At 41.1% G+C, this 26,045-nt stretch overlaps 1 protein-coding gene across 2 annotated transcripts; it reads right to left on the bottom strand.

Annotated features, from left to right (window-relative positions):
• Positions 1-9,057: 9,057 nt before the first annotated feature.
• On the bottom strand, positions 9,058-25,245 carry LOC110051102 (uncharacterized). 2 transcript variants are annotated; one of them, XM_089271081.1, is made up of 4 exons: positions 25,191-25,245; positions 12,447-16,665; positions 12,263-12,330; positions 9,058-12,002 (listed from the first exon to the last, which is right to left on the bottom strand). In XM_089271081.1, the coding sequence occupies exons 2-3, from the start codon at positions 16,661-16,663 to the stop codon at positions 12,264-12,266; spliced, it is 4,284 nt and encodes a 1,427-aa protein (XP_089127207.1). In that variant the 5' UTR covers positions 16,664-16,665; positions 25,191-25,245; the 3' UTR covers positions 9,058-12,002; position 12,263. The 2 variants fall into 2 exon arrangements, with proteins under 2 accessions (XP_089127207.1, XP_020612741.2); XM_020757082.2 differs by lacking the exon at positions 25,191-25,245 and having other exon boundaries at positions 12,447-19,620.
• Positions 25,246-26,045: the final 800 nt, after the last annotated feature.

Here is a 26,045-nt window from a genome sequence, read left to right as displayed (position 1 = left end):
GCTACAATCTAGGGAACAACTGTTTGCCAGTTACTTGAACCCTTCTATATCTACATGCTATATGCAGACTCATTTTTCAAGGCTATGCGAGGACGTTTTTGAGCACCAGTTCACCAATGTTTAACGACTTAAAAAAAAAAATTGGCACGGACGGGTTGGGGTTTGGTATCATTGAGTATGGCTTTTTGAGGCTAAAAGTATTTTTCTCTAGTTATGTCCATGTAAACAGCTGATCCTGCCATCTTTCCGTGGCAAAACATTGCACTTTTTCGTACTGTCGTAAACACAGTTTGTCGAAGGACTTCTTAAAGTTCAAGCACTACTTTTAAAATTTAAGTCTTTGTTAAGGATAAAAATAATTTCTTTTTCACTTGGAGAGACTTTTTAAGACACATATTAATCATGTTTCAGAATAAACTTTATACATAAATTCATTAAAGAAAAATTTTGCCAACGAGTATAGGTTGGCCTCTCTCCCTCAATTTACCACACGCGCTCCAAAAGTCTTTTAAAATTTTTCAAACAAATACGAGACGGGACATTCATAGTCATAGGACTTATATCATCAATCAATTATGCAAATCAGTGGTTACAACGAGAAGGGTCTTTCCCCTTTTTACCTCACTTTAACGTCATATAACTTGTATCATCTGTCAATTATGTAAATCGATGATTAAGAGGAGACGGGACTTTCCCTCATTTTGCTTTATTTCATGTCATGGAACTTGTGTAGGAAACGAAAAGAAAGAACTACCTGCTTTCTACTCGCTTTCTACCCAAATTTGATTCAATTCGTAGACATGTAACATGCTATTTGTCCCGTTGCGTTCTTCGGCCACATATTATATCCATGTTGAAAATTTCACCAAATACTTTAAAAATCTACCCTTGCTACTCCAGACATTGCTGTCAATGGGAATCAAACTTCAATTTGAGATACTAAATAGAAAGACCCTGTTTTCCTGCATGTACAAACATAACATAACGAATAACATAACATCGAGAAGGGAGTTCAAAATACCACGAGCAGGGGAGTAATTTTGACGAGCTTTGAGTCGCGTGGAAAAGTGATAAACACTGTATCGTGTGATATTTGTTCTTCATAAAAATTGAAACTATGGAGAAACTAAACAAAGGGGCCTAATTTATGCTGTTTAAGAGTATAGTTTACTATACAACGTCACGGAAATGATTATCTTTGTTGAGACAATGAAGTAAAAGTGGGTTATAGGATGGTCTTTCAGCCATTTGATTGCGATAAATCAAAGGTTTCACGATATACTCTCGGACTAATACGATGCCCTTTAGTAGTATAGGACGCTCATATGGGCAGTAACCAATCAGGAGCCGAGAAAGACAATAGGCTATTGTTTGGAGAACAATGGACGCTATTGTTTTCCAAATCCAAGATGGCGCTATTTATTTTCAGCCAATCAGGAGCCGAATTAAGAACAATGGATGCTATTGTAATAGTAGTAAAAGTAATAGTAATAGTAATAGCTAGTAGTAATAGACGCTCATATGAGCAGTAACCAATCAGGAGTCGAATTAAGAACAATGGATGCTATTGTTTTCCAAATCCAAGATGGCCGCCACAAATTTCGGCCAATCAGGAGCCGAATTAAGAATTCAAGATGGCGGCGCCCACGAAAGTCGGCCATGTTGGAAAACTGCCCACCAAGTCTCGACGGAGGACTGGGATCGGTCTCACGGATTTCCATGGCGACACAAATCACGCCAGGGTCACGCAAAAAAATGTCATGCAACTTCAAACTCGATACTTACAGTGTCCTGTGGTCCTAAACGACAGAGGTCTGTCCGGCAAGTGGCCATGATGAAGACTGAGAGACTTGGGTCCGAGGTCTGCCTATAGGGAGGCTATTCCAAAGCATCATGGGACGATGACCTCATTGGGAACCAATCAGAATGAATTAAAGTACTCACAGTAGTTGGCTTCCCCAGTCCCCCTCTTTTAAGGAGAGCACTAAACCAAACATCACACAATGTCAATTGTCACGAACTTTAATAACAAATCTTTTGCGCTAACATTAAAAGATATGACGTCATTGCCATGTTGATCGAGTAAAAAGACCGGTTTTTATCGTCATCGCACAATGTTTCAAATGAACTTTAATGTCCAAAACGTTTGCGCTAAAATTACAGAAAGCTGGTCATTGTGTCTCAAATCAGATAACACTATGAAAGAAATGCAACAGAAATAATTTGATCTAGCGTAAATGCAATCTTTGACGAGTAGCGAATAATAAGCGAAGACAAAAATTTATAGGCTAAAAGGTGAGAAGAGGAAAATACCATTGAAATGCTTCAAGTGAAAATGAATTGCTAATGGCAGTCTGCAATAAAATCTAAACTCCTTGATCTCGACTGTTCCCTTGAGAAAAGCATCATTCAAAGGAATCTTGAACAAACAAAAGGCATTTTGGGCGACCATCGAAGAATTAACATAATTAGTCAGAGATGAAACATGGAATAAATTAAAACCGAAAAGCACATGTTTAGAAGCTGAAATCATGATAAACTGTATCTTAACCCTTGAGAATAAAATCAAAGGAATTTCAAACAAACGTTTCGCGCTTGAAGTAAAGATTTAACTTCATTTACAAACACTGCAAATCGCTCCTAATTCAACAATTATAGTTGTCTAAGCGGGTTTCCAATAGCGCCAAAATAAATCACTTACATCAAATATAGTCCTTTCCTTCAAAGCGTCACACAACTAGCAATCGCTCAACTCCATAGCCACGAAGACAGGAAAGAATGTCACGCTTACAAAAGAAGACGTGTGCTGAACGTTGTCACAAGTAAAATGAATTCTATCAAGACCGATTGACTTATAAACGGGTATTCACAAAACAATAAACAATGTCGCGTGGTTAACAACCAATGAGGGGATGGGGGATGGGGGGTACGCGATATCACGTGGTCAAGAATCAATGAGAAGACGGGGGGGATAAGGGGTAATACCGCACAGTAATGTCATTAAATTGTTATAAGCAAAACAGAGTCTGAGTCTTTACAACGTTTATTGAATAGTAACTCAAAAGAAAGAATTGATTATAATTTTAACTCTTAAAGTCTTGACCGGTTACAAAGTGTTGGGAACTAAACTCGTTTCCAGTTTCTCAGACTCTTGGTCCCTAGCCCCAAAACGCACGATATTCTGCCCTAGTTTTCTTTGCTTTTGGTCATGAAGTCTTTGCCTGATCCGTTCCTCATTCTTGGCAAATAATTATTAATGATTTAGTTGATCGTTACGATCCTTGAAGAAAGGGAAAACAAAGGACTTGAGAAGGAGGAGGATGAAAAGGTGGAAGAGGAGGAGGAGGAGTTGAGGAGGTGGAAGATGAGGAGGTGGCGGCGGTGGGGGCGATGGCGGTGGTGGTGGTGGTGGTGGTGATGGTGAATGTGGTGGTGGTGTAGGTGGTGGATGTGGCGGTGGTGGTGAATGTGGTGGATGTGGTGGTGGTGGTGTAGGTGGTGGTGGTGGATGTGGTGGATGTGGTGGTGGTGGTGTAGGTGGTGGATGTGGCTGTGGTGGATATGGCGGTGGTGGTGGTGAATGTGGTGGCGGTGATGGTGTAGGTGGTGGTGGTGGAGGTGGTGGTGGATGTGGTGGTGGTGGCGGTGGTAAATGTGGTGGTGGTGGTAAATGTGGTGGTGGTGGTAAATGTGGTGGTGGCGGTGGTGGTGTAGGTGGTGGTGGTGGTGGCGGTAGTGACGGTGGCGGTGGATGTGGCGGTGGTGGTGGTGACGGTGGTGACGGTGGTGGTGTACGTGATGGTCGATGTGGTGGTGGTGGTGGTGGTGGTGGTGTAGGTGGTGGCGGATGTGGTGGTGGTGGTGGTGGTGTAGGTGGTGGTAAATGTGGTGGTGGTGGTGAATATGGGGGTGGATGTGGTGATGATTTCAACTTCTGGAAATACGCTGTTAGTATTTCCAAGAACGCCACCACATCATAACATCACCACCACATTTACCACCACCACCACCACCACCACCACATCCACCACCACCTACACCACCACCACCTACACCACCACCTTAACCACCGCCACCACCACCACATCGACCACCACATACACCACCACCACCGCCACATCCACCTATCCACCTAATATCAACTAGTTTGCGATAAAACGAGTCTCGACTGTTAATTCCTTAGGTGTACACATTGATGAAAATCTTACTTGGGAGTGTCATATCAACGAGCTTTCCAAAAAGGTTGCTTCTGGCATTAGCGCCATTAAACGTATTAGGTATTCGGTCCCATATAAGACTTTACTTTCCGTTTACAATTCATTATTCCAACCTCATCTCGATTACTGCAGTTCGGTGTGGGGATCCTGTTCTAAAACTCTTTCTCAAAAGTTACAAAAATTACAAAATCGGGCAGCACGCGTCATAATTTTTTCAAATTACGATCGTAATACTGATGAATTGTTGAGGATGGTCAACTGGGTTAAACTGGACCGTCAACGCCTTGTTAATAAATCCATAATGATGTACAAGATTGTAAATAATATGGTTCCGGAATATCTTTGTTCACGCTTTGTCTTCCGTTCCGATACTTTGACTTACAAGTTAAGAGATTGTGATGGTACGCTTGCTATCCCACAGCCCCACACTAATTACTGTAAAAGAAGTCTTTCTTACAGCGGAGTTGTACCATGGAGTAGTCTGCCCTTGAATATTAGACAATCGCTCTCCCTTAATCAATTTAAATCTAAGTTGAAGAACTATGACTTTGACAGTGGTCTTATATAAATTTTATTTTGTTTTTATACACGGCTTCCTTATAAAGCAGGTTTTATCATTTCTCTTATTCTAGTAGTTATTTACAATATTAAACTAGTTAGGTAGTTAGATTTATTTAAATTAAATATTGTATAGTCCTGAAGGAAATACCGTGTCTAAATAAAGATTTTACTTTTTACCTTTTACCTTTACCACCGCCACCGTCACCACCGCCACCACCGCCACATCCACCGCCACCCTCACCACCGCCACCACCACCACCACCACCTACACCACCACCACCACCACCACATTTACCACCACCACCACCACATCCACCACCACCAACACCACCACCACATCCACCACCACCTCCACCACCACCACATTCACCATCACCGCCACCACATTCACCACCACCACCGCCATATCCACCACAGCCACATCCACCACCTACACCACCACCACCTACACCACCACATCCTACACCACCACCACCACATCCACCACATTCACCACCACCGCCACATCCACCACCTACACCACCACCACATTCACCATCATCACCACCACCACCACCACCGCCATCGCCCCCACCGCCGCCACCTCCTCCTCTTCCACCTTTTCATCCTCCTCCTTCTCAAGTCCTTTGTTTTCCCTTTCTTCAAGGATCGTAACGATCAACTAAATCATTAATAATTATTTGCCAAGAATAAGGAACGGATCAGGCAAAGACTTCATGACCAAAAGCAAAGAAAACTAGGGCAGAATATCGTGCGTTTTGGGGCTAGGGACCAAGAGTCTGAGAAACTGGAAACGAGTTTAGTTCCCAACACTTTGTAACCGGTCAAGACTTTAAGAGTTAAAATTATAATCAATTCTTTCTTTTGAGTTACTATTCAATAAACGTTGTAAAGACTCAGACTCTGTTTTGCTTATAACAATTTAATGACATTACTGTGCGGTATTACCCCTTATCCCCCCCGTCTTCTCATTGATTCTTGACCACGTGATATCGCGTACCCCCCATCCCCCATCCCCTCATTGGTTGTTAACCACGCGACATTGTTTATTGTTTTGTGAATACCCGTTTATAAGTCAATCGGTCTTGATAGAATTCATTTTACTTGTGACAACGTTCAGCACACGTCTTCTTTTGTAAGCGTGACATTCTTTCCTGTCTTCGTGGCTATGGAGTTGAGCGATTGCTAGTTGTGTGACGCTTTGAAGGAAAGGACTATATTTGATGTAAGTGATTTATTTTGGCGCTATTGGAAACCCGCTTAGACAACTATAATTGTTGAATTAGGAGCGATTTGCAGTGTTTGTAAATGAAGTTAAATCTTTACTTCAAGCGCGAAACGTTTGTTTGAAATTCCTTTGATTTTATTCTCAAGGGTTAAGATACAGTTTATCATGATTTCAGCTTCTAAACATGTGCTTTTCGGTTTTAATTTATTCCATGTTTCATCTCTGACTAATTATGTTAATTCTTCGATGGTCGCCCAAAATGCCTTTTGTTTGTTCAAGATTCCTTTGAATGATGCTTTTCTCAAGGGAACAGTCGAGATCAAGGAGTTTAGATTTTATTGCAGACTGCCATTAGCAATTCATTTTCACTTGAAGCATTTCAATGGTATTTTCCTCTTCTCACCTTTTAGCCTATAAATTTTTGTCTTCGCTTATTATTCGCTACTCGTCAAAGATTGCATTTACGCTAGATCAAATTATTTCTGTTGCATTTCTTTCATAGTGTTATCTGATTTGAGACACAATGACCAGCTTTCTGTAATTTTAGCGCAAACGTTTTGGACATTAAAGTTCATTTGAAACATTGTGCGATGACGATAAAAACCGGTCTTTTTACTCGATCAACATGGCAATGACGTCATATCTTTTAATGTTAGCGCAAAAGATTTGTTATTAAAGTTCGTGACAATTGACATTGTGTGATGTTTGGTTTAGTGCTCTCCTTAAGAGAGGGGGACTGGGGAAGCCAACTACTGTGAGTACTTTAATTCATTCTGATTGGTTCCCAATGAGGTCATCGTCCTATGATGCTTTGGAATAGCCTCCCTATAGGCAGACCTCGGACCCAAGTCTCTCAGTCTTCATCATGGCCACTTGCCGGACAGACCTCTGTCGTTTAGGACCACAGGACACTGTAAGTATCGAGTTTGAAGTTGCATGACATTTTTTTGCGTGACCCTAGCGTGATTTGTGTCGCCATGGAAATCCGTGAGACCGATCCCAGTCCTCCGTCGAGACTTAATGGGCAGTTTTCCAACATGGCCGACTTTCGTGGGCGCCGCCATCTTGAATTCTTAATTCGGCTCCTGATTGGCCGAAATTTGTGGCGGCCATCTTGGATTTGGAAAACAATAGCATCCATTGTTCTTAATTCGACTCCTGATTGGTTACTGCTCATATGAGCGTCTATTACTACTAGCTATTACTATTACTATTACTACTATTACAATAGCATCCATTGTTCTTAATTCGGCTCCTGATTGGCTGAAAATAAATAGCGCCATCTTGGATTTGGAAAACAATAGCGTCCATTGTTCTCCAAACAATAGCCTATTGTCTTTCTCGGCTCCTGATTGGTTACTGCCCACATGAGCGTCCTATACTACTCCCTTTACATCGTGAAACCTACCATCATGTCCCACAATGTCTAACGCTGCGTTCCCACTAGACCGAACATGACACTCCAATAATCTGCAGAAAATAGTCTGACTAAAACCTTGAACACTCAGTTCTGAAAACAATTGCAAAGTTGTAAGGTGGAAAATAAAACGAATCTCGTGCATTATAAGGAAAAGCACTTGTGTTGATATGATATAAAATTAAATGCGCAATTTGTGACAAAAGGAAGCAACTTTGAAATGATCTAAATTGATCCAGCAACACAGAATAGATCCCAGAGAGCTCGTGCGAAGACTCATGGCTAGCTTGTCTGTGTCCGGGGGGACTTCCATATAAAAAAGGACGGGGGTGCTCGTCGTACCTTTTAAGGGTTTGAAAAAGCAGCTTTATTACCTCTTAGTGTGTTCAGCATCAAAAGGTCCACAGCGGGAGCCCTAGCGGTACCTTTCAGGGTATTGAGCCATGTTTTTCACCCCTGGTACCACAGGGGTGAAAAAATGTGTCTTTCCTTCGTTTTTTCTTCTACACTTATATAACAATCTTGTAACCTCGAATCCCCAGGGGAACACAATTCTATTTTTTCCCCTTCTATGTTTTTATGGGCTTTACCAGTTTACATGCCGGTTAACCCTTTTGAGTATGCTTGGTTGTGTAGTGGAGAAAATATCGACACGCACTGTTTTATCACCTTGTTTCACTGGCTGAACCCTCAGTTCGTTCTTGTAACAAGAAAAAGTCTTAGCTCTAGGATGATATTGTTCTTTTAAAAGTCAAATGCACTTGGATAGATTTGTCTTTTGAGGCAAAGTCGTAAAAGACGATTTTGGAGAGAAACGTCATTGAAGCTTCTACTGCCCAGCTTTAGCAGTCGGTCCTTCATTTTCGCAAATATTCACATATGTATCGTTCTAGTAAACAAGAGAATATATGAAAGATCATATATTTGAGCTGCGGAGGAAGATATGAAGACATGATTGATCACTGCACTGGTATCGCACAGGTCATGGTTTCGAATCCCTTTCAAGCCTAAGTTTTTTTCAAGCTTAATTTCACAACAGCCTTGTATCGTTCTAGTGTAGGTTCATATGATGGCTAAAGAATCAAGTAAACTGTTCTTAGAAAAAGGAAAAAATATGGATTATTTCAAAAACGTGTAAATAGTTGGGCTCTTTTGTTCGCCCACAAATGTTCTAATCTACCATAACTTTTTCCAAAGAGTTACTGAAGTAGAAGTGAACCGTCGGTAGAGGGGAACGAAAAATACCGTCAAATAACCCCGTTTTTGATAGGACACGTTCGATACCGTAATATTCTAACGTGCCTCCGAGAATTTTGTCCTAAAAGCTTGTGACACAAACTGTGTTCACGTGGACAACCTAAGCCGTTCTACAGGATTTTTTAATATCCACCAAAATATCTACGCAACGCAAGCGGTAACTTTGTCCGCCAGAGAACTGACGACGATGTCTAAAAGCAACTTGAAAGTCATGACATTGCAAGATGTCCGAGCAATAGTGTGAGCAATAAATAAATGATCGACATGCACAGGGTAGAGCTCGATTTCTTCACTCGATGCACCCCCCCCCCCTCCGTCCGCGCTTGCAAGCGCTTTAATATCAACTCCACGCGCTTGCTTTAGAAAAAGAATACTAGTTTTAAACCGCCACAAACTTAATTAATTTAATAATGTTTAGTCTGCCAAGATTTTCATTAACTACAATTACGATTTATCACAACTAAATAGTCCATGCACAATAGTGCGGTTGATTTCTTACTTATCACGCATGGCAGCTTCAAATTCCTTTAAGTATTATTAACGTGGACATTTCTGCGTAAACAAACAGTGGTAACAAGTAATAGTATGAACTATTCTTCGACAGACTGACCTAACAAATGCAATTTAGAATTTAACGGCTGAAGATTGGATGCAGTTTCATCCGTTGGTATTGCAAGCAATTAACGTGCCCTAAAATTTGTTTATCTGATCAATTCCTTGGGGGAATTCCTGCAAACATATCCACGTTAACCTTATTTTGACGAAGGTAGGGGAGCTTTTCGAGGCCCTAGCCCTGCAACTCTTAGAGGATGCAACCTTTGACTCTGAAATGACAATCACAAATATTTTCCTTGAGTTCCATAACATGAAATAACGTCTCATTTTCAACAGCCACCTTCTTGGGTCCGTTTCTCATGATTTTGCAAACCGTACCGTTTTAGAAAATACCCCAAAAGGGCTAAAAATTAACCGAAAGTTATTTCAGCATCAACTTTCGAATAGCATGACATGCAAAATTACTTTGGATACATTTTGGGAAAAGTCAAATTATTAAATCTAGTCAATTGCTTCATTGACAAACGTTCAAAATGGGTGGGACCTCAATAGCTCCTCCATCCCGTCTTAATATGATTAAATATAAAAGGCTATTCACTAATTGTGGGGAAATATAAATTCAACAGTTAAAAAAAAAACATTATGAGGTACGTTCCTCAAATGGAATTCTGTTTTAACTGTACGCAATCATGGTTTTAAGAGGGAAATGGATATGTAACCCGGCAACCATCAAAGGGGCAGACAAAGATGCCAAGATTTATGTTGGAAGGTCCACGACCGTGCACAATCTTCTGCTTTGCGCTCATACACTATGCATGAATTACGCAACCAAAACGTTTCTATTGGTTAGTTGCTCAATACAGAGTAATCACCTATTGTGTTTTGTGCACGGTCAAGGCCAAAAAAGCGAACAAAAACATACAACAAAGAAATTTGCCGGGATTGATAACCATTCCTCTCTGTTAACTATGACACAATGAATGAGCAGTCACACCCAAACAAGTTCTCAGTTCATCTCGAGTGTTCGCACTGATTTACAGTCAAGTTCTTCCAAATGTAAAACGCGTGTAAAGTCCTTTAGTAGCACAGTTCTCTATCCATGAAGGTCCTCCGTTGTGAAAGTACCATCCAGCAATATTTGAAGACAACAGGAACTCCTTTGTTAGGTCTATATGTTGTCATTATGGGCGGATTGCGAGATTCTCATCCGGGCTGGAACCACTGTCACCTTGTGAGATTCGATTGACTGCGACTGGTTTGCTTTTCTCCTCGATCATGTCGATGTACAAAAACAGTTCTTCTTTTTCCTTGAGTCAAAGAATGAAAATGAGATGATCATCTTCACAGCAAGTAAGTCCACGTCAATTATGACAGGTTGTTGAAATTCAAAACGTTGAGCCTTTCAAACTATCTGCCTAAACTTGAGTTAATGAATAATATAGTAATAATTATTTTGAAAACAAGACATAATGCAGCAAAGTTACGATATCTGTAACGAGCAAATGCAAAATTGCTCGGGAAATTGCCAACTTCGGTTTATCTGGTAATGTTTTTTTACGTTTTCATCCAGACACGCCCATCCTTCGAAAATCTGGTCGGTAAAATCAGAAAAAGTGATTTAACGTATCTTAGTTTCATTTTCGAAAGTAAAAACCTAAAACAAGAGGTCTATGACCGAGCGAAGAATAAAAATTAGCAGCAAAATACAACTAATAAAGAGGGTTGACGGTATTTTGGCACGGCAAAAATTAAACCAAAATTTAAAATTGCAACTTGCCAGTCCTTGCCAGCCATACGAGTCCAAGCAGACAATGGCCCGGACTAAGCAAATGCCACTACTACCTTAAAAATGTATATAGTTTTATACCTTATAGCTACAAATGAATGATAAAATCTCATTCGCTTTCCTAAAGTCTTTCCTGCTGATCAGGTAAAAGATTAAATCTTAATCTGGAAGTTCTTTTAAATATACATTATGGCTGCTACCAGCACTAACAATTGTTGTAACTTTAATCTATTTAGGTTTCTATTAGCAAATATTGCTTTAAAGCAATGCACTACTGTCAACTTCATGACGATATTAACCAAGACTTTCTTTGTTTCCTCTGCTTAATAAAACCAAAGTATAGAAAACGACAATAATGTATTCTTTGAAGTATAAAACCATAAAAAAAAGTGTCATTACTATCTTAACATACTTTAAAACGTTTTACGTAGGTTTCTGTTTAAACAGATAAGCGCATCTTGTCAAACTTGAATAACATTAAATATAATTTCCAATATATGTCAGGATATAAAAGTCTAAATACATAATATTTCGCTATTTGTGTGCTCACTGACACTAGAACAAGAAAAATAATAAGCAAATGACCAATAACCTTCCTTCTTTTGCTTCTTTCTCCTAGTCTCTATCAAAACGAACATTAAATCCGAGAAAAAGCAACGTTAATCTAGAAAAAATGTCAGAAGCTGAACTTTTGTCATCACTGAGAATAGTGAGTGGTTTATTTTAAGAAAGGCTGCTCTGACCAATTTTTTGTAAGTTTTAGAGTATACTTGAGATTAACAATCTTAAGAGAAAAATAACATCGACTTGTTACGATTATAAGAAGTGCTTCGAATCTACAACAATGCCTCACACTAGCTAGTATCTTATAAAAATCATGTTTAAGCTCAAGCACCACTAGGAAAACACGGACTGCTGTAGGATATGATATGGGTCCAATCGTGTGGAGTTTTCCTCCCTGAGCTTGATTACCTTCAGCTTCTGCAAAAAAGATAAACAAAAGTTTTCAACAATAACTTGTGACTGTGCGGCATAGTTGATAGGACATTTGTTATTTGTTTCTAAGTCTCTTTATTTGTTTACTATTCATTTCGAATGTTTCCAATTGCTTTCGGATTAAAACCGTGGAGTATTTCTAATCACGGTCTAAACATGTTTGCATGCTTGAGAGATGACTAAATAATAATAGAGAACTCTTTTCTAATAGCTTATATTTTCCTTTAAAAGTAATTATAACTCACCTCAATTGTCGTGTTGATTTAAGGATCGCCACAATTCAGGTGCATCCCTCCTATGCATACCGTCAACACTAAAATTAAAAATTTAAAAAGTACAAAATTACACGGTAAACTAAAATTGCTAAGAACGGAAACTACAAATTAAAACTACAAAATTATTTTGAAATGATTCTAAAATGCATCTTACCTACAATGCTCCTGTTTTTTTCCTCCAAAATCTAGCGTGACATCATCACCAATGAGTACGAATGGAGCCCAGAACTTCACCGCATTAAACTTTGGTGACTTCCGGAGACATTTCATGGCCTGGTTAAGGGACACACTGGCACTGTTTCCATTCCGCAAGTGCTGGTAGAAGCTCTTCATGAACTCCATCGTGGCCTCGTCATCAATTGCCCAGAGAGACACCAGAACGGAGCGAGCACCAGCTCCCAGGAAAGACCGAGCAATACCAACCACTCCCTCAGCCTTGATCTCTCCTTCGCCACTATGAGAGCAACTAAGCACAACAAGCCTTGCTCGTAGCTGAACAGCGTCTACGTCTGCTATCTTCATGATATAGTCCTTCTCTTCGGGATCCGAGTACCTCCGTTCCGTGTTAGGGGCTAAGAAAATTTCACCACTTCCCACTTTTCCATGTGCAGCAATGTGTACCAAAGCAACCGAACCAATCCGTTTCAGCACCTCATCCTTAGTTGCTTCTTTTCCCGTGAGCGGAGTGGTGTTAAGAATCTCGCCTATCATCTTTACTTCCTTTTTGGCATATGGCAACTGCGATATTTTGGGTTGACCAAAGATGTTTTTGATTTCCTCCAGACATGGATCTCCCACGAGAAGTGCCCCAGTCTTACTGTGGTAGTCATCAGGACAATCAGCGAGCAGCTTCAAACTTGTCAGCGACGGAATCATGCGGATCCTGAAAGATTCACTGAGGTATCTTGAAGCTTCATCCCCAAACGCAGCAATAGGAGCAAGGCCTAACGGACCATCCGGGACAATGATTATTTCATCACCCTTTAGGAACTTCTCGATGGGGCTGAAAATGCTACGATACAAAACTTGCAAGGAATTGTTCTGGCAACATGACTGCTCTGTTTGGCAAGAGGATTTTGTAAGCTGTAGATCATCACCTCTTTGCAGTTCCAAAGAACAACCACACTTCTTTTCTTTGAAAGCAGCTTTTGTTAAGCTCTTCAGAAAGCTAAACGCATCTCTGTCCTGTACTTTGTTCTGTCTAAAATGAACATCTTTTCCTTTGCTGAGTACCCATAAGTTGATCTTTTCACCCTCAAGTGCTACAAAAACTATTTGAGAAGATGTATCGGTTGCTATCTCTGACATCATTTCTTTAAATTCAAGAGACAAAGGCAGAGGTAATTCATGGCCATAATTTGATGCCATGAGATCCATTAAAGCTTGAGCTCGTCCCTGTTCAGCGGCACATAAAGCTTCGTCAGTCATGGAAAGCTTCAACAGAACTCTGACCAGACTGGTGTACACTCCCTGAAGCCGATCACGAAAGCTCACTTTCCAGGTATCTTCAAACTCAAGAAGCAGTCTTATGCCATTGAAAACGTTTACACTGCGTCGATAACAATCCAGAGCCTCCATCAAGCAGCCTGACAATTCACAATTCCAAGCTAGATGATTATATGCACATCCTTCTCCACACATATCGCCGATTTCTTTAGCGACGTTAAGATGCAGCTTGAGGTATTTCCTGGCTTGTTTAAAATCAGACAGTCCCAAATAGCTTCCTCCTAGACGACAATACGCTCTTCCTTTGCCACTCTTGTCCCCTATCTCTTCCGCAATCCTCAGACTCTCTAGACAGTACTCTATGCTTCTCTTTGGATCACCGAGACTGCGATGAATGTCAGCGCGGTGTAAATAGGCAGCTCGTTGTCCGCTCCTGTCTCCCACTTCTTTGACAATGCTTAGATGTTTCTCATAAAACTCCATCGTTCTTCTGAAATTGGAAAGACAGTGATAACAATTGCCAAGATTGCCATAGGCGCGTCCTTCTCCTGCCCTGTCACCTACTTCTTTAGCAATGGTAAGATCTTGCTCGTGGTACTTTATGGCCTGTTTGAAATCGCCGAGTCCTTGATAAGCATTGCCAAGATTGCAATAGGCTCCTCCTGCTCCTGCCCTGTCACCCACTTCTTTAGCAATGCTGAGATGTTGCTCGTGGTACTTTATGGCTTGTTTGAAATCGCCGAATCCTTGATAAGCATTGCCCAGATTGCCATAGGCTCCTCCTTCTCCCGCCCTGTCACCCACTTCTTTAGCAATGCTGAGATGTTGCTCGTGGTACTTTGTGGCCTGTTTGAAATCGCCGAGTCCTTGATAAGCATTGCCAAGATTGCCATAGGCTCCTCCTTCTCCCGCCCTGTCACCCACTTCTTTAGCAATGCTGAGATGTTGCTCGTGGTACTTTATCGCCTGTTTAAAATCGCCGAGTCCTTGATAAGCATTGCCAAGATTGCCATAGGCTCCTCCTTCTCCTGCCCTGTCACCCACTTCTTTAGCAATGCTGAGATGTTGCTCGTGGTACTTTATCACCTGTTTAAAATCACCGAGTCCTTGATAAGCATTGCCAAGATTACCATAGGCTCCTCCTTCTCCTGCCCTGTCACCCACTTCTTTAGCAATGGTAAGACGTTGCTCCTGGTACTTTATGGCTTGTTTAAAATCGCCGAGTCCTTGATAAGCATTGCCGAGATTGCCATAGGCACGTCCTCCTCCTGCTCTGTCACCCACTTCTTTAGCAATGCTGAGATGTTGCTCGTGGTACTTAATGGCTTGTTCTAAATCGCCGAGTCCTTGATAAGTATTGCCAAGATTACCATAGGCACGTCCTTCTCCCGCCCTGTCACCCACTTCTTTAGCAATGCTAAGACATTGCCCGTGGTACTTTATGGCTTGTTTGATATCGCCGAGTCCTTGATAAGCATTGCCAAGATTGCCATAGGCTCCTCCTTCTCCTGCCCTGTCACCCACTTCTTTAGCAATGCTGAGATGTTGCTCGTGGTACTTTATGGCTTGTTTGAAATCGCCGAGTCCTTGATAAGCATTGCCAAGATTGCCATAGGCTCCTCCTTCTCCTGCCCTGTCACCCACTTCTTTAGCAATGCTGAGATGTTGCTCGTGGTACTTTATCGCCTGTTTAAAATCGCCGAGTCCTTGATAAGCATTGCCAAGATTGCCATAGGCTCCTCCTTCTCCTGCCCTGTCACTCACTTCTTTAGCAATGCTGAGATGTTGCTCGTGGTACTTTATCACCTGTTTAAAATCACCGAGTCCTTGATAAGCATTGCCAAGATTGCCATAGGCTCCTCCTTCTCCTGCCCTATCACCCACTTCTTTAGCAATGGTAAGACGTTGCTCCTGGTACTTTATGGCTTGTTTAAAATCGCCGAGTCCTTGATAAGCATTGCCGAGATTGCCATAGGCACGTCCTCCTCCTGCTCTGTCACCCACTTTTTTAGCAATGCTGAGATGTTGCTCGTGGTACTTAATGGCTTGTTCTAAATCGCCGAGTCCTTGATAAGCATTGCCGAGATTGCCATAGGCACGTCCTTCTCCTGCCCTGTCACCCACTTCTTTAGCAATGCTAAAACATTGTTCGTGGTACTTTATGGCCTGTTTGAAATTGCCGACTCCTTGATAAGCATTGCCAAGATTGCCATAGGCTCCTCCTTCTCCTGCCCTGTCACCCACTTCTTTAGCAATGCTGAGATGTTGCTCGTGGTACTTTATGGCTTGTTTGAAATCGCCGAGTCCTTGATAAGCATTGCCAAGATTGCCATAGGCTCCTCCTTCTCCTGCCCTGTCACCCACTTCTTTAGCAATGGTAAGACGTTGCTCCTGGTACTTAATGGCTTGTTTAAAATCGCCGAGACTGTCATAAGCATTGCCGAGATTGCCATAGGCACGTCCTTCTCCTGCTCTGTTACCCACTTCTTTAGTAATGCTGAGATGTTGCTCGTGGTACTTTATGGCTTGCTTAAAATCGCCGATTCGTTGATAAGCATTCCCGAGATTGCCATAGGCAGCTCCTTTTCCTGCCCTGTCACTCACTTGTTTATCACTGCTGAGATGTTTTTCGTAATAATTGATGACTTCTCCTTCTCTTGCCCTGTTACTTACTTCTTTAGCAATGCTCCGATCATGCTCGACAGGTACGCCACAGGTCTCTCGTTTACTTGTTTCGCCGCTGACTTCCTTGGCTATGTTAAGATGTCGCTGATTTATCGTAACAGCTTTTTCGCAATTTTCGTTGCTATTACCAGCTCTGTCAAGTTGACCGTCGGCTCGTGTTTCTTTAACTGTGTGGCTTTTTCTGATATTGCTTAGTCGTTGCTTCCGATGCTCTAAAATTTTCGATCCCTGTTGTTCCATTTCTGTGTTAAAGGCAATGGGAATTGTTTAGCGTTCAAGTGGTTTTATTATAGAGATATTTCACAATAGATCACCAGGCCATTTCCGAACGTAGTACAGCCTAATAGTCTAGTAACCACTGGTAAAGCTTAACAATGTAACATACTTGGAGCTCAAACCTTTGAAGTCCTGCAGCCTATACACGTTTGCTGCCGAAAAGACCTTTAGTCTTTCTGGTACTTCTAAAGCATAATTCTCGCTAACTGTCTGAAGTGCATGGTTTGAAGTGTAACATCTATGAACTACGCGCTGGCATTAAATCTCAGTGAGGTTAGCTAGTGTCATCAGTGCTCCTCTAGTAAATGCTGCGGAATGTTTTTTTTTGTAACATAACATGGCTTTGCCAGTGAAGTCATATGCCGCAAGTCCTCCTCATCGTAGTCTCCGGTAATGCAGCTAACAGTTGAGCGGTAGTGGCGAAAGGAGAGTATTCGGTGCCTTAATAAGACTTATTAAAGGGACTGACCGTTAACTACATAAAAAGCTACTTTACAGGTCTAGTCACAACATAAATAAGAATAAGAAAGTACCGGAACTTGCGACTACTGAGGGAAGAAAAAGGAAACCCTGGCCCTCCAGGTTGGTATTTGGGCGTGAGTCTTATCACCTCACATCGTAGAAAAGATTTGATTACGGAAACTAGAATCTAGTTGAATACAGGCTACAATGGTTGCAGTACAACGCCGTGGCGGACTCTTGATGATGTCTTTATGCACTGGATTGAGTATGAAAGAAGAAAGGGAACTCATCCATACTCCGAACAAATCGTAGGCTGAACCAAAAATTACCATAAAGGTGGGGTGTTGAAAAGTGGGTGATTAACAGGTTACTGAGGAAGAGACTGTGGGTAAATTTGGTGTGGCAGGAGAGAGAAGTGACAATTGGGAGCGCTTTAGCTCCTCTTGCGCACTAAGCAATCTCATCCTTGTATCGACCATGTTCCCACACATTCGGTCTTCACTAAATGGCCAATATCTTAACCAGCTGCAGATCGATCATGTAGCTACTATTAAAGCCAATTTTAAATGATCAGTACAAGATGTCAAGAAGATGTTAGAGCGTATAGAGGGGCGGACTGCGTAAGTGACAATAATTTGGTGATCACTAAAACACTGCTTCAGCTTAACAGAACGGGCAGCAGAGCGTTACAAGTCAGAAGATACGAGATCAGGAAGTTGAACAGGAAGCCTGAAATTAGGAAGCAATTTCACGTAGAACTAAAAAACAGGTTCAGCTGTCCGTCAGTGGAGGACAAAGAACACGGAAACAGCTAGTTCTGAAGATGAGGATGAAGTAGCGCACGAAAAATAAGTAGAGAAAAAGTGCACAAAGATCAGACAAACCTATTGTAACATGGCTCGATGTGTGTTAGGCTAGAGAACAAGGAAAAGCAAAAGCTGGATCCGCCAAGAGAGCTGGAACAGATTAGAGGAAAGGAGATGGTTAAAGCAAAAGTTAGTTCGTGCAAGGTCGGCAAGACTTAGGGCGAGGTTGCAAGAGGAATACAGCAAGAAATACGTAGAATTGAAGGGAAGTACGCAAAAGGGTAGGGGAGAATGGGATAACAACATAGCCTACTGCGTGCAAATGAAAGGTGTATACGAAGCTACAAGGAGGCTGAGCAGGGAGCCACCTAAGAGAATTGACATGGTAAGGAACAAGGCCGGTAAGTTGCTTACAAACGAAGTATAGCTATGATAGAGGTGGAAAGAACACTTCTAGGAAGTGCTGAAAAGACCCAACCCAGAGCATGTGGCTAGGAACATAGAGGTGATAGACGAAATACCTATAACTAAGGCAGTGGGATGCTATTCCCAGCATGAACGAGGACAAAGCACCTGGTGTGGCCGGCATAAAAGTAGAGCTGCTCAACGCTGAAATAGCAACAGCAGTCGACACACTACACGATTATTTTTGTGAGGTATGGCTTTGTGGCTCTGTTCCTGCAGATTTGAGGAAGGGTGTTATCGTCAGAAACACCAGAAAAGGAGGTATTGCTAAGTGTGGAAACTGTCGGGGTATCACTTTGATGTCTGTTGTTGCAAAGTGTTGAGCAAGGTGTTGATCACAACAATATCAGATCTTTGTGCAAAGTTACGGAAGGAGCAAACTGGTTTTATGCAAGGAAAGAACATGATAGAGCGGATCTTTGTTCTCAGAAACATTGTGGAGCAAGCATTTAAATGAATCTTCAGCTTGTATGAATGTTTCGTCGACTATAAGAAAGCCTTTGACCGTGTTCACGGGGAAATCTTGTGAATAATCATGAAGAGTTATGGGATTCCAACAAAACTTGTCGAAATGGTCAAGGCAATCTATGATGGTAACCAATGTTCGGTACCCGACGACACAGGTCTAACAAGATGGTTAGATGTGAAGTCCGGTTTGAAGCAGGGCTGCAACATGCCGGGGTTTTTGTTCTTGTTTTTTATCAAGTGGATCATGAAAAGTACAGTAGAGGGCGCTAATACTGGTATCAGATGAAAATTGTGGTACAAGTTAGAAAACTTAGATTTTGCTGACAATATTTCACTTACATCTGGCACCAAAGCTCAAATCCAGCAGAAAGTGTTGAGTTTCAGTATCAACAGTAAAACACTGGGCTGAAGATCAACTCCGAGAAGACAAAACTCCTCAGATTGAGCGTGGCCAGCAATCAGAAGGTGCAAGTTGGCAAACAAGATGTTGAAGACGTAGAGAGTTTTGTGTCCTTGGGTTCATACATCAGCAGGTCAGGCGGCACGGAAGAACACATTCCAGCAAGACTAGGAAAAGCCCTTGCTACGTATAACAAGCTGGGCAGGATCTGGAAGTACTATCAGTTTAACAACAAACCAAGATCAACATTTTTAAGTTTAACGCACTCTCCTTATTGTTTTATGTATGTAAAACCTGGCGAGTGACTAAAGCAGACGAGAAAAAGCTGAATGTGTTCTTGCACAAGGGCCTACATCGGATATTAAAGATCTACTGGCCAATGCGTATAACAAACGAGGAGACTGAAATAAGAGGGGAGAATGAACCAATAAGCAAGCAAGTGGCAAGGAGAAGACGGGCGTGGCTAGGTCTCGTCCTTAAAATGGATCATCTTTTACATGTTCGAATCACTCTTGCATGGCTACCAGAAAACAGAAGGAATTGGGGTCGACCGCGAAACACAAGGAGAAGAACAGCGGAAAGGGTTCTTAAGGAGAAATTTTTGGTGTTCTTCAATAAAGTTAAAAACGTGCGGTTATTTCATTCTTAGCTGTAACTTTTGGAACCGGAAGAACGTAATTGAACATTTTATCTGATTAATATGCAACTTTGTAGAATTTTCCAGGCACAAAGAAGTAGGAAGGATGTGATTCTTTCTTACACATACAACGACAATTTTTGATTCTTCAACCGCCCACTTAGGTCGCGTTAATGGGGCATGTATGTGAACGATTTCTGGACATGCGCTATCATGGTTTCCTTAAAGTTGTTGTTGACCACACGATTGGGCACGAGGAATAAATATGAGGCGTAAAAAATGACGTATCCATAAATCAGATAGAGTTTGTCTTCGAAAGAGCCCTTACATGCAGAAACAGATCTACTTGTCGGACAGAACATGATCCATATCAAAGGGTATGGGAATGAGAAACGGTGTTAAAAAGCTAAGAAATCCAAAAATCAGAGAGGTGTTTTAAACTGACAAAAGTTCGATTGAGGCCTTACACTATTGTAAAACTATTGCAAAATTGATATTAAAAGCTCCAAGCTTTTGCCGATCTACTGCATCATAAGAGATAAGAAAAAGTTTACCACGTAAGGCTTATATACACATGTAAAGTAAACACGTGTGAAAAGCGAAAGAATGTGGGGAATAAAATGTGTGAGAATACATACAATAATAATATGAAAATGAGGCACAAATATTAAAAAAAAAAGGAATAAAAACCAATAATATAATCTAATGGGCGAGTGTCAAAGTACAAAGAGTCTCTAGATATGCTAAAATAGTTATTAGAATAAAGGGTCGGCGGATCTATTGCATTCCTCCGGGGATTTAATGGCAGGTTTGTAGTTTCGTATGTAAAACGCTTCGTACAGGCGTAGATTTGCGGGGTCGTTTTCTTGCACAATGGTCTTGACTTCGACGCTTTTGTGGAACTTCGCTTTGGCACTTTGAAAAGTGTTTTTTGACTGAGGAGTTATCATTGTTCAAGTGTTCCTTACACGATCGTAGATAAAGCGTGTAGTGCTCCCGATGTAGTGTTGGTTGCAGTTGTTACACGTGATTTGATAAACAGCGTTGCGTATTAAGCACAGTTTGGTGCTGGAGATGGGGCAGTTCGCCCTCGTGCATATTCGTTCCGTGTTGTTTTGAGAGAGAGCTCGTCTGAGAGTGTATGACTTGTGCGTGACATGTACTGGTATACCCTCTTATCGGAAAAATATTAGTGATCCTGTAGTTGAGTCGTTCGGAAATATATGGGGTCTTCAGGTACGACCATTCTGTGATGAGAGATAGGAGGTCTTTGTGATCTTTCTGGGGGTGCTTTGTTTGGTCTATATTGCTTTCAGGATATCGTCAAACATGTTTTGGTGTTTTGTGGTTGCCGTTTTTTTAAAGCATTTATCTTCGATACATTTTCGCTCATTACGAATGAAGTTGACCTTCGACTTTTCCGGTATTGTTGATTGGTAGTGGACGAATAGTGGTTTCTTTGCTGTTTTTTTTGTAAAATTCGAAAGAACTTTTGCCGTCTTTGGAGATGGTAGCTTGGAAATCAAGTAGTGATAGTGAGAGGCCATTGGGTGTTATTTCTGGTTTCTCGATTTCAAACTTCAATTTAAGGTGCAGATTGTTTATTGTATGATGGAATTGGTCTGCCATTTCTTCACCAGTTGTCTGGCCGGAGATAAATGTCGTCAACACATCTTCTGTAGGGGCTTATATATAGGTGTGATGAGAGGGCGATGGTTTCCAGTCTGCCATGAAAAGGATGGCCAGAATGCCTGAGATGTTAGAACCCATATGTAGGCATTCTTTTTGGCGGAAAACTTGACCATTGAAGGAGAAATACATGTTGTTTAGCGTAACTGTGAGAAGGTCTGTTATGTCTTGTTTGGCTAGGTGAAGTAATTGGGGTGTGAATTCTGTCGGTGGCGTTGGTAATGGCTTCTTGTATGGGTATTGAGGTGTATCAGGATACCACATCGAGGCTCCATAGATATGGTAGCGTTTTGTTGGTGGTGAAATTGCTGGCTTGGATGCACTTGATGAGCTCGAGGCTGTTTTCTAGGTGAGCCGGAATGTCTTTTAGCATTGGTTTAAGGACTTTGGCGAGCAGCCATGACATGGATTGGGTTGGTCCACTGGTGGTAGATACAATGGGTCGTATTTTAATATCTGGACCAGTTTTGTGGTCTTGATAAGGTGGTAGAGGCTGGGGAGATCGGTATTTGCGGCGATAAAGCTTTTCCGGACTTAATGAGGCAAGTCGTTCTGTAGGCAGATGTTTTGCCAGGTTGAGTTGACTTTGTTCTCGACTGTTTTGGCCAACATGCGGGGTACCTTTTGATAGGTGTTGGAGTCGCTGAGGTGAGTTTGAACTACTTGTGTGTACGTGTCTTGCTGTATTACGCAGAATTCTTTGCCTTTATCGCTGGGGAGGCAGATGTAGTTGTTCTCTTTGAGTGTTTGATTGCTTTCCTATCTGCGTGGCTGATATTCGACCACTTCCCTTGGGGTTGTAGTTTTTAAAGTGAAAGTAGGACTGCGAAAGACGTGCCATGACAACAATATTAGGGGGACAATAAGTTTACCGAACGACCCCCGATAAAAGACTTCAAATACTTCCTATGAAGACAGATGTCGCACAAACCTAGGTGATAGGAGAGGAATATGTGATGGGAAAAAGTTCGGTAACAGAAGGAAGAGCAAAAAACTTGGAAACGGTGAAAAATAGAAGGTAGACTGCCAATAAACATGAATAAAAACGATGAGATAAGAAAGAGGAGTAGTGAACAGTTGCCATAGATGAAGCTGTCATAGGATGAGAAATACCAACCAGTGAAGAGATTAGGCCGGACCAGTAAAATCACAAAAGAAGAGATTAAATTGGCTGAGATTAGATATGTGAAAAAAGGAAAAGTAGCAAGAATAGACTCCATAACCATTGAAATGCTATAAGCAAAAGTACGCAGAATCGTACGGTACTAGTACAGTGTACACATGAGTTATCGCAAACGTTTGGGATCAAAAGAAAAAGCTGAGACTGTGCCCTACAAACTGAACAGCGGTGAGATCATCAAATTACCTACGAAGGGTCATCTAACAGTATGTGGAAACTAGAAAGGACTAACTCGTATGTCAACAGCAGCAAAGTTTATTTACTGAGCAGCGTGATCATTACAATAAATAAGAGATGGCATCAAGCGACAGTTGTTAGGGGAGCACGCTGGATGTAGAAGTGGAGAAGTACCACTGAGGAAACATGTTTGAGTTCCCAATGTATATCATTGGACATGTTATTTAGTGGAATTAAGGTCTATAGGTGCATCAGTTTATGGAGTTTGAGAAAGCTTTGGATAGTATATACCGAGGCAACATTGGCACTATCCTGCTTGTTAAGGAGTTATAATTATGGATCAAAATATCCAGCCCAGGTTGGATTACACGGTAAAGGTCCACGGAAATTTAAACAATGCGCTATGATGGGTGGGACCTTTCACTTAGGGTAGTCTGAAATGCTATCAAGGGTAAAGCATGGTTGTTCTGCTTCAGGTTTCTTATTATCTACTGGGTAATGAAGAGAACAGTGGAGAACAACAGGGTTGGTATCAGATGGAAATTGATAACAAACATCGATACTTGCGATTTTTTTAATGATTTAGCCCTGTTGTTTAGAGGATGGATGGAGTCAAGCAAATGCAAGTTTGCGAGAAGAGTACTTAGGTTAAACGTTCAATCAAGAGGAGACCAAAGAAATAGCACAACCTATGAAATGGTACGATTAAACGTCGGTCGGGCAAAGAGAAGTGGAAGACGGGGAGAAATTTGCGAAACTCGGGCGAAGGTGGACAAACAGGCTGGCAGAGATATTGATAAAAGACTTCAAATATGGGGAAAGTAGGAGTTGTATTAATAAGCTTCGAAGAGTATGGCAAAGGAGCCTGCCTAGGTGAAATACAAAAGGGTAATAATATTCATCAGCAGTGCGGTCTGTGTTTGACTCTATGTTACCGAGTCACGGGGTGACCAAAGAGGATTAAAGGAAGCTCAGTGTCTTCCAGCGTAAATGCGGAGATAAAATCCTGAAAGATTACTGGCTGGTCCGGCATGATGAAGGTCAGTAATCAAAAGATAACAGAAAGATTTGATTCAAGGGCAATCGATGAACAGATGACGATGGTAATGGTTAGGTCATGTTTTCAAGATGTCAGCAGACCAAAATATTAAGACTGTTCTAACATGGGCACCAGTACAAAAAAAATGCCTAGCAAGGAACGGCCGAGGGAGACTTGGTGGAGAACTATTAAAAATGAAACAAAAACCGCTTGTATTAATAAATACAGTTAAAACCTGGAGAGAAACAAAACTTCTAGCTAGAGATTGAGTAACTTGGAGTGGAAGATAACATGGCCGTACAGGCCGCTTTCAACTCTGTCGACCTGATCAGGAAAACACACGACGTTTTAATTAGCCTTGGGAAATTTCTTGCTTTAACTCCTTTTTCAAAATGAACCAAATAAGTAAAACGTTTTAATCCATGCTTTCGGCAGTCACTGTATTTAACATTTTACCTTACTTCACTTTTGTCAACAATGTCCACAACATGAGGCCGTCAAAAACGTGTTCTGTTGATTTTTGTGTCACTGACTAGAAAGTAACTTACTAAAATGGTACAGAATTCTTGATTTTTTGGGTTAATGTTTTGTCGTCAGCTAGTGGAGTCATGGCATGAATGACTGAACAAAACTAACAGCGATGAATTGCACTGTTAACCAGATTTGAAGACTGGAGTCTGATGACGACGTGATTTTCACTTTCTCAGTAATCTATCAATTTTCGAGGAGTACAACACCTTGTAGTGGCTTCCCTATACTTTCAGTTCCAAAGCAATAGTGTTTTAAAAACTACATAACTTTAGAGGGAACAACACAGGCATATATTACTCACATTATTGTAAAATGAAGTTGCAATCTCATTTTTCGCAATATTTCTTATTTGATGATAGAAATCTGAAGCCTCTCTTCTGCAACGATTAAGCTAAAATATTAGTATGTAGTGTTCGTCTAAGAAAAAGGTGAATTTTAGGACTTCGTCAGATGTCGATATTTATTTCACGAATTTAGGCAATTCAATATCTTTCAGTTTCGGGTTGTAGGTTTTTATGCTTTCGGATTTTACATTTCATTCTACAAATTTCGTCGAGCAAAGGTTTCAAACTTTTGCTGATGTTTTGACACTATCGTGACACTAGTTTAATCACTTAGAAGTTAGAGTTTTACTTACTGTTTTGACCCAAAGTAACAAATCTTGGACTTCACGAGCGAACTTGACCAACAAACTATAAGAGAAAACAAGCATATGAAATGTCCGCTTAGCAATCGCCATCGGCCATCGTAATTTTTTTTTTCTTAAAAGAGAGCTTGTCAATTACAAAAGAAAATTAACAACTTTGAGGAAAATCCATGTTGATCGTCTGCCATGACGTGGTGACCGACAAAAAGATAGTTCAACCAGATGTTTATTTACCGACATCATGGCAGGCTCGTTTCATAATTGTCTTTTCATATCTAAATATCAGGAGATGCAGTTATTGTTAAATTTCCGTTTTCAGGGATGCAATAATTTTTCGAAAGTGTTTCCTTTGTGTTAAAAATTTTAGGATAATTACAGAGCATGCAGATAGAAACTGAACTCTGCTCCAAGTGGCGTTTTCCATAACCAAGTACTACGAAAATAATCTTGAGAAAATTACAATATATGGCAAACAGGTACCATATCGGGGTGTTCTTCTTTGGGGCAGCAATTAATATGACTGCCTTCAAGTTGTAACTAGATTTTATTAGTCATATCAGTACCTTCCTATTCATTCAATTATTATATCCCGTCTGAAAATTTAAAAGGAAATGCATAAAAATGTTCGTTATCTCGACAACTCAGGAACATTATGCCATAATACTAGCTTAATCGTATCTATAACAAAATTCTCTATCGTGATTGGTTTTCCGTGCGCCTTTTGTCATGTATCACGCGATCACGTGGGCGTCCAACCGTTTTCTAATTGGATACCCCGTAATTCGCACGTCAATTACGCTCGCTTTAATGGCTTTCCCCGCAGTGCTTCCTGCAGTTTTCAAAACT

Source organism: Orbicella faveolata, unplaced genomic scaffold (assembly GCF_042242905.1).
Source record: "Orbicella faveolata isolate gen_17 unplaced genomic scaffold, um_ofav_v1 contig_34, whole genome shotgun sequence".
Lineage (NCBI taxonomy): Eukaryota > Metazoa > Cnidaria > Anthozoa > Scleractinia > Merulinidae > Orbicella > Orbicella faveolata.
Note: the sequence above shows the minus strand (reverse complement) of the source record. Positions and strands in the feature narration are given on the sequence as shown.

Bases quoted from the DNA above. Each gene is read 5' to 3' on its own strand.
- LOC110051102 (XM_089271081.1), bottom strand. From the start codon at position 16,663: ATGGAACAACAGGGATCGAAAATTTTAGAGCATCGGAAGCAACGACTA. The intron at 12,331-12,446 runs GTAAGATGCATT...TTTTAATTTTAG, and splicing joins AAAAAACAGGAGCATTGTAG to TGTTGACGGTATGCATAGGA.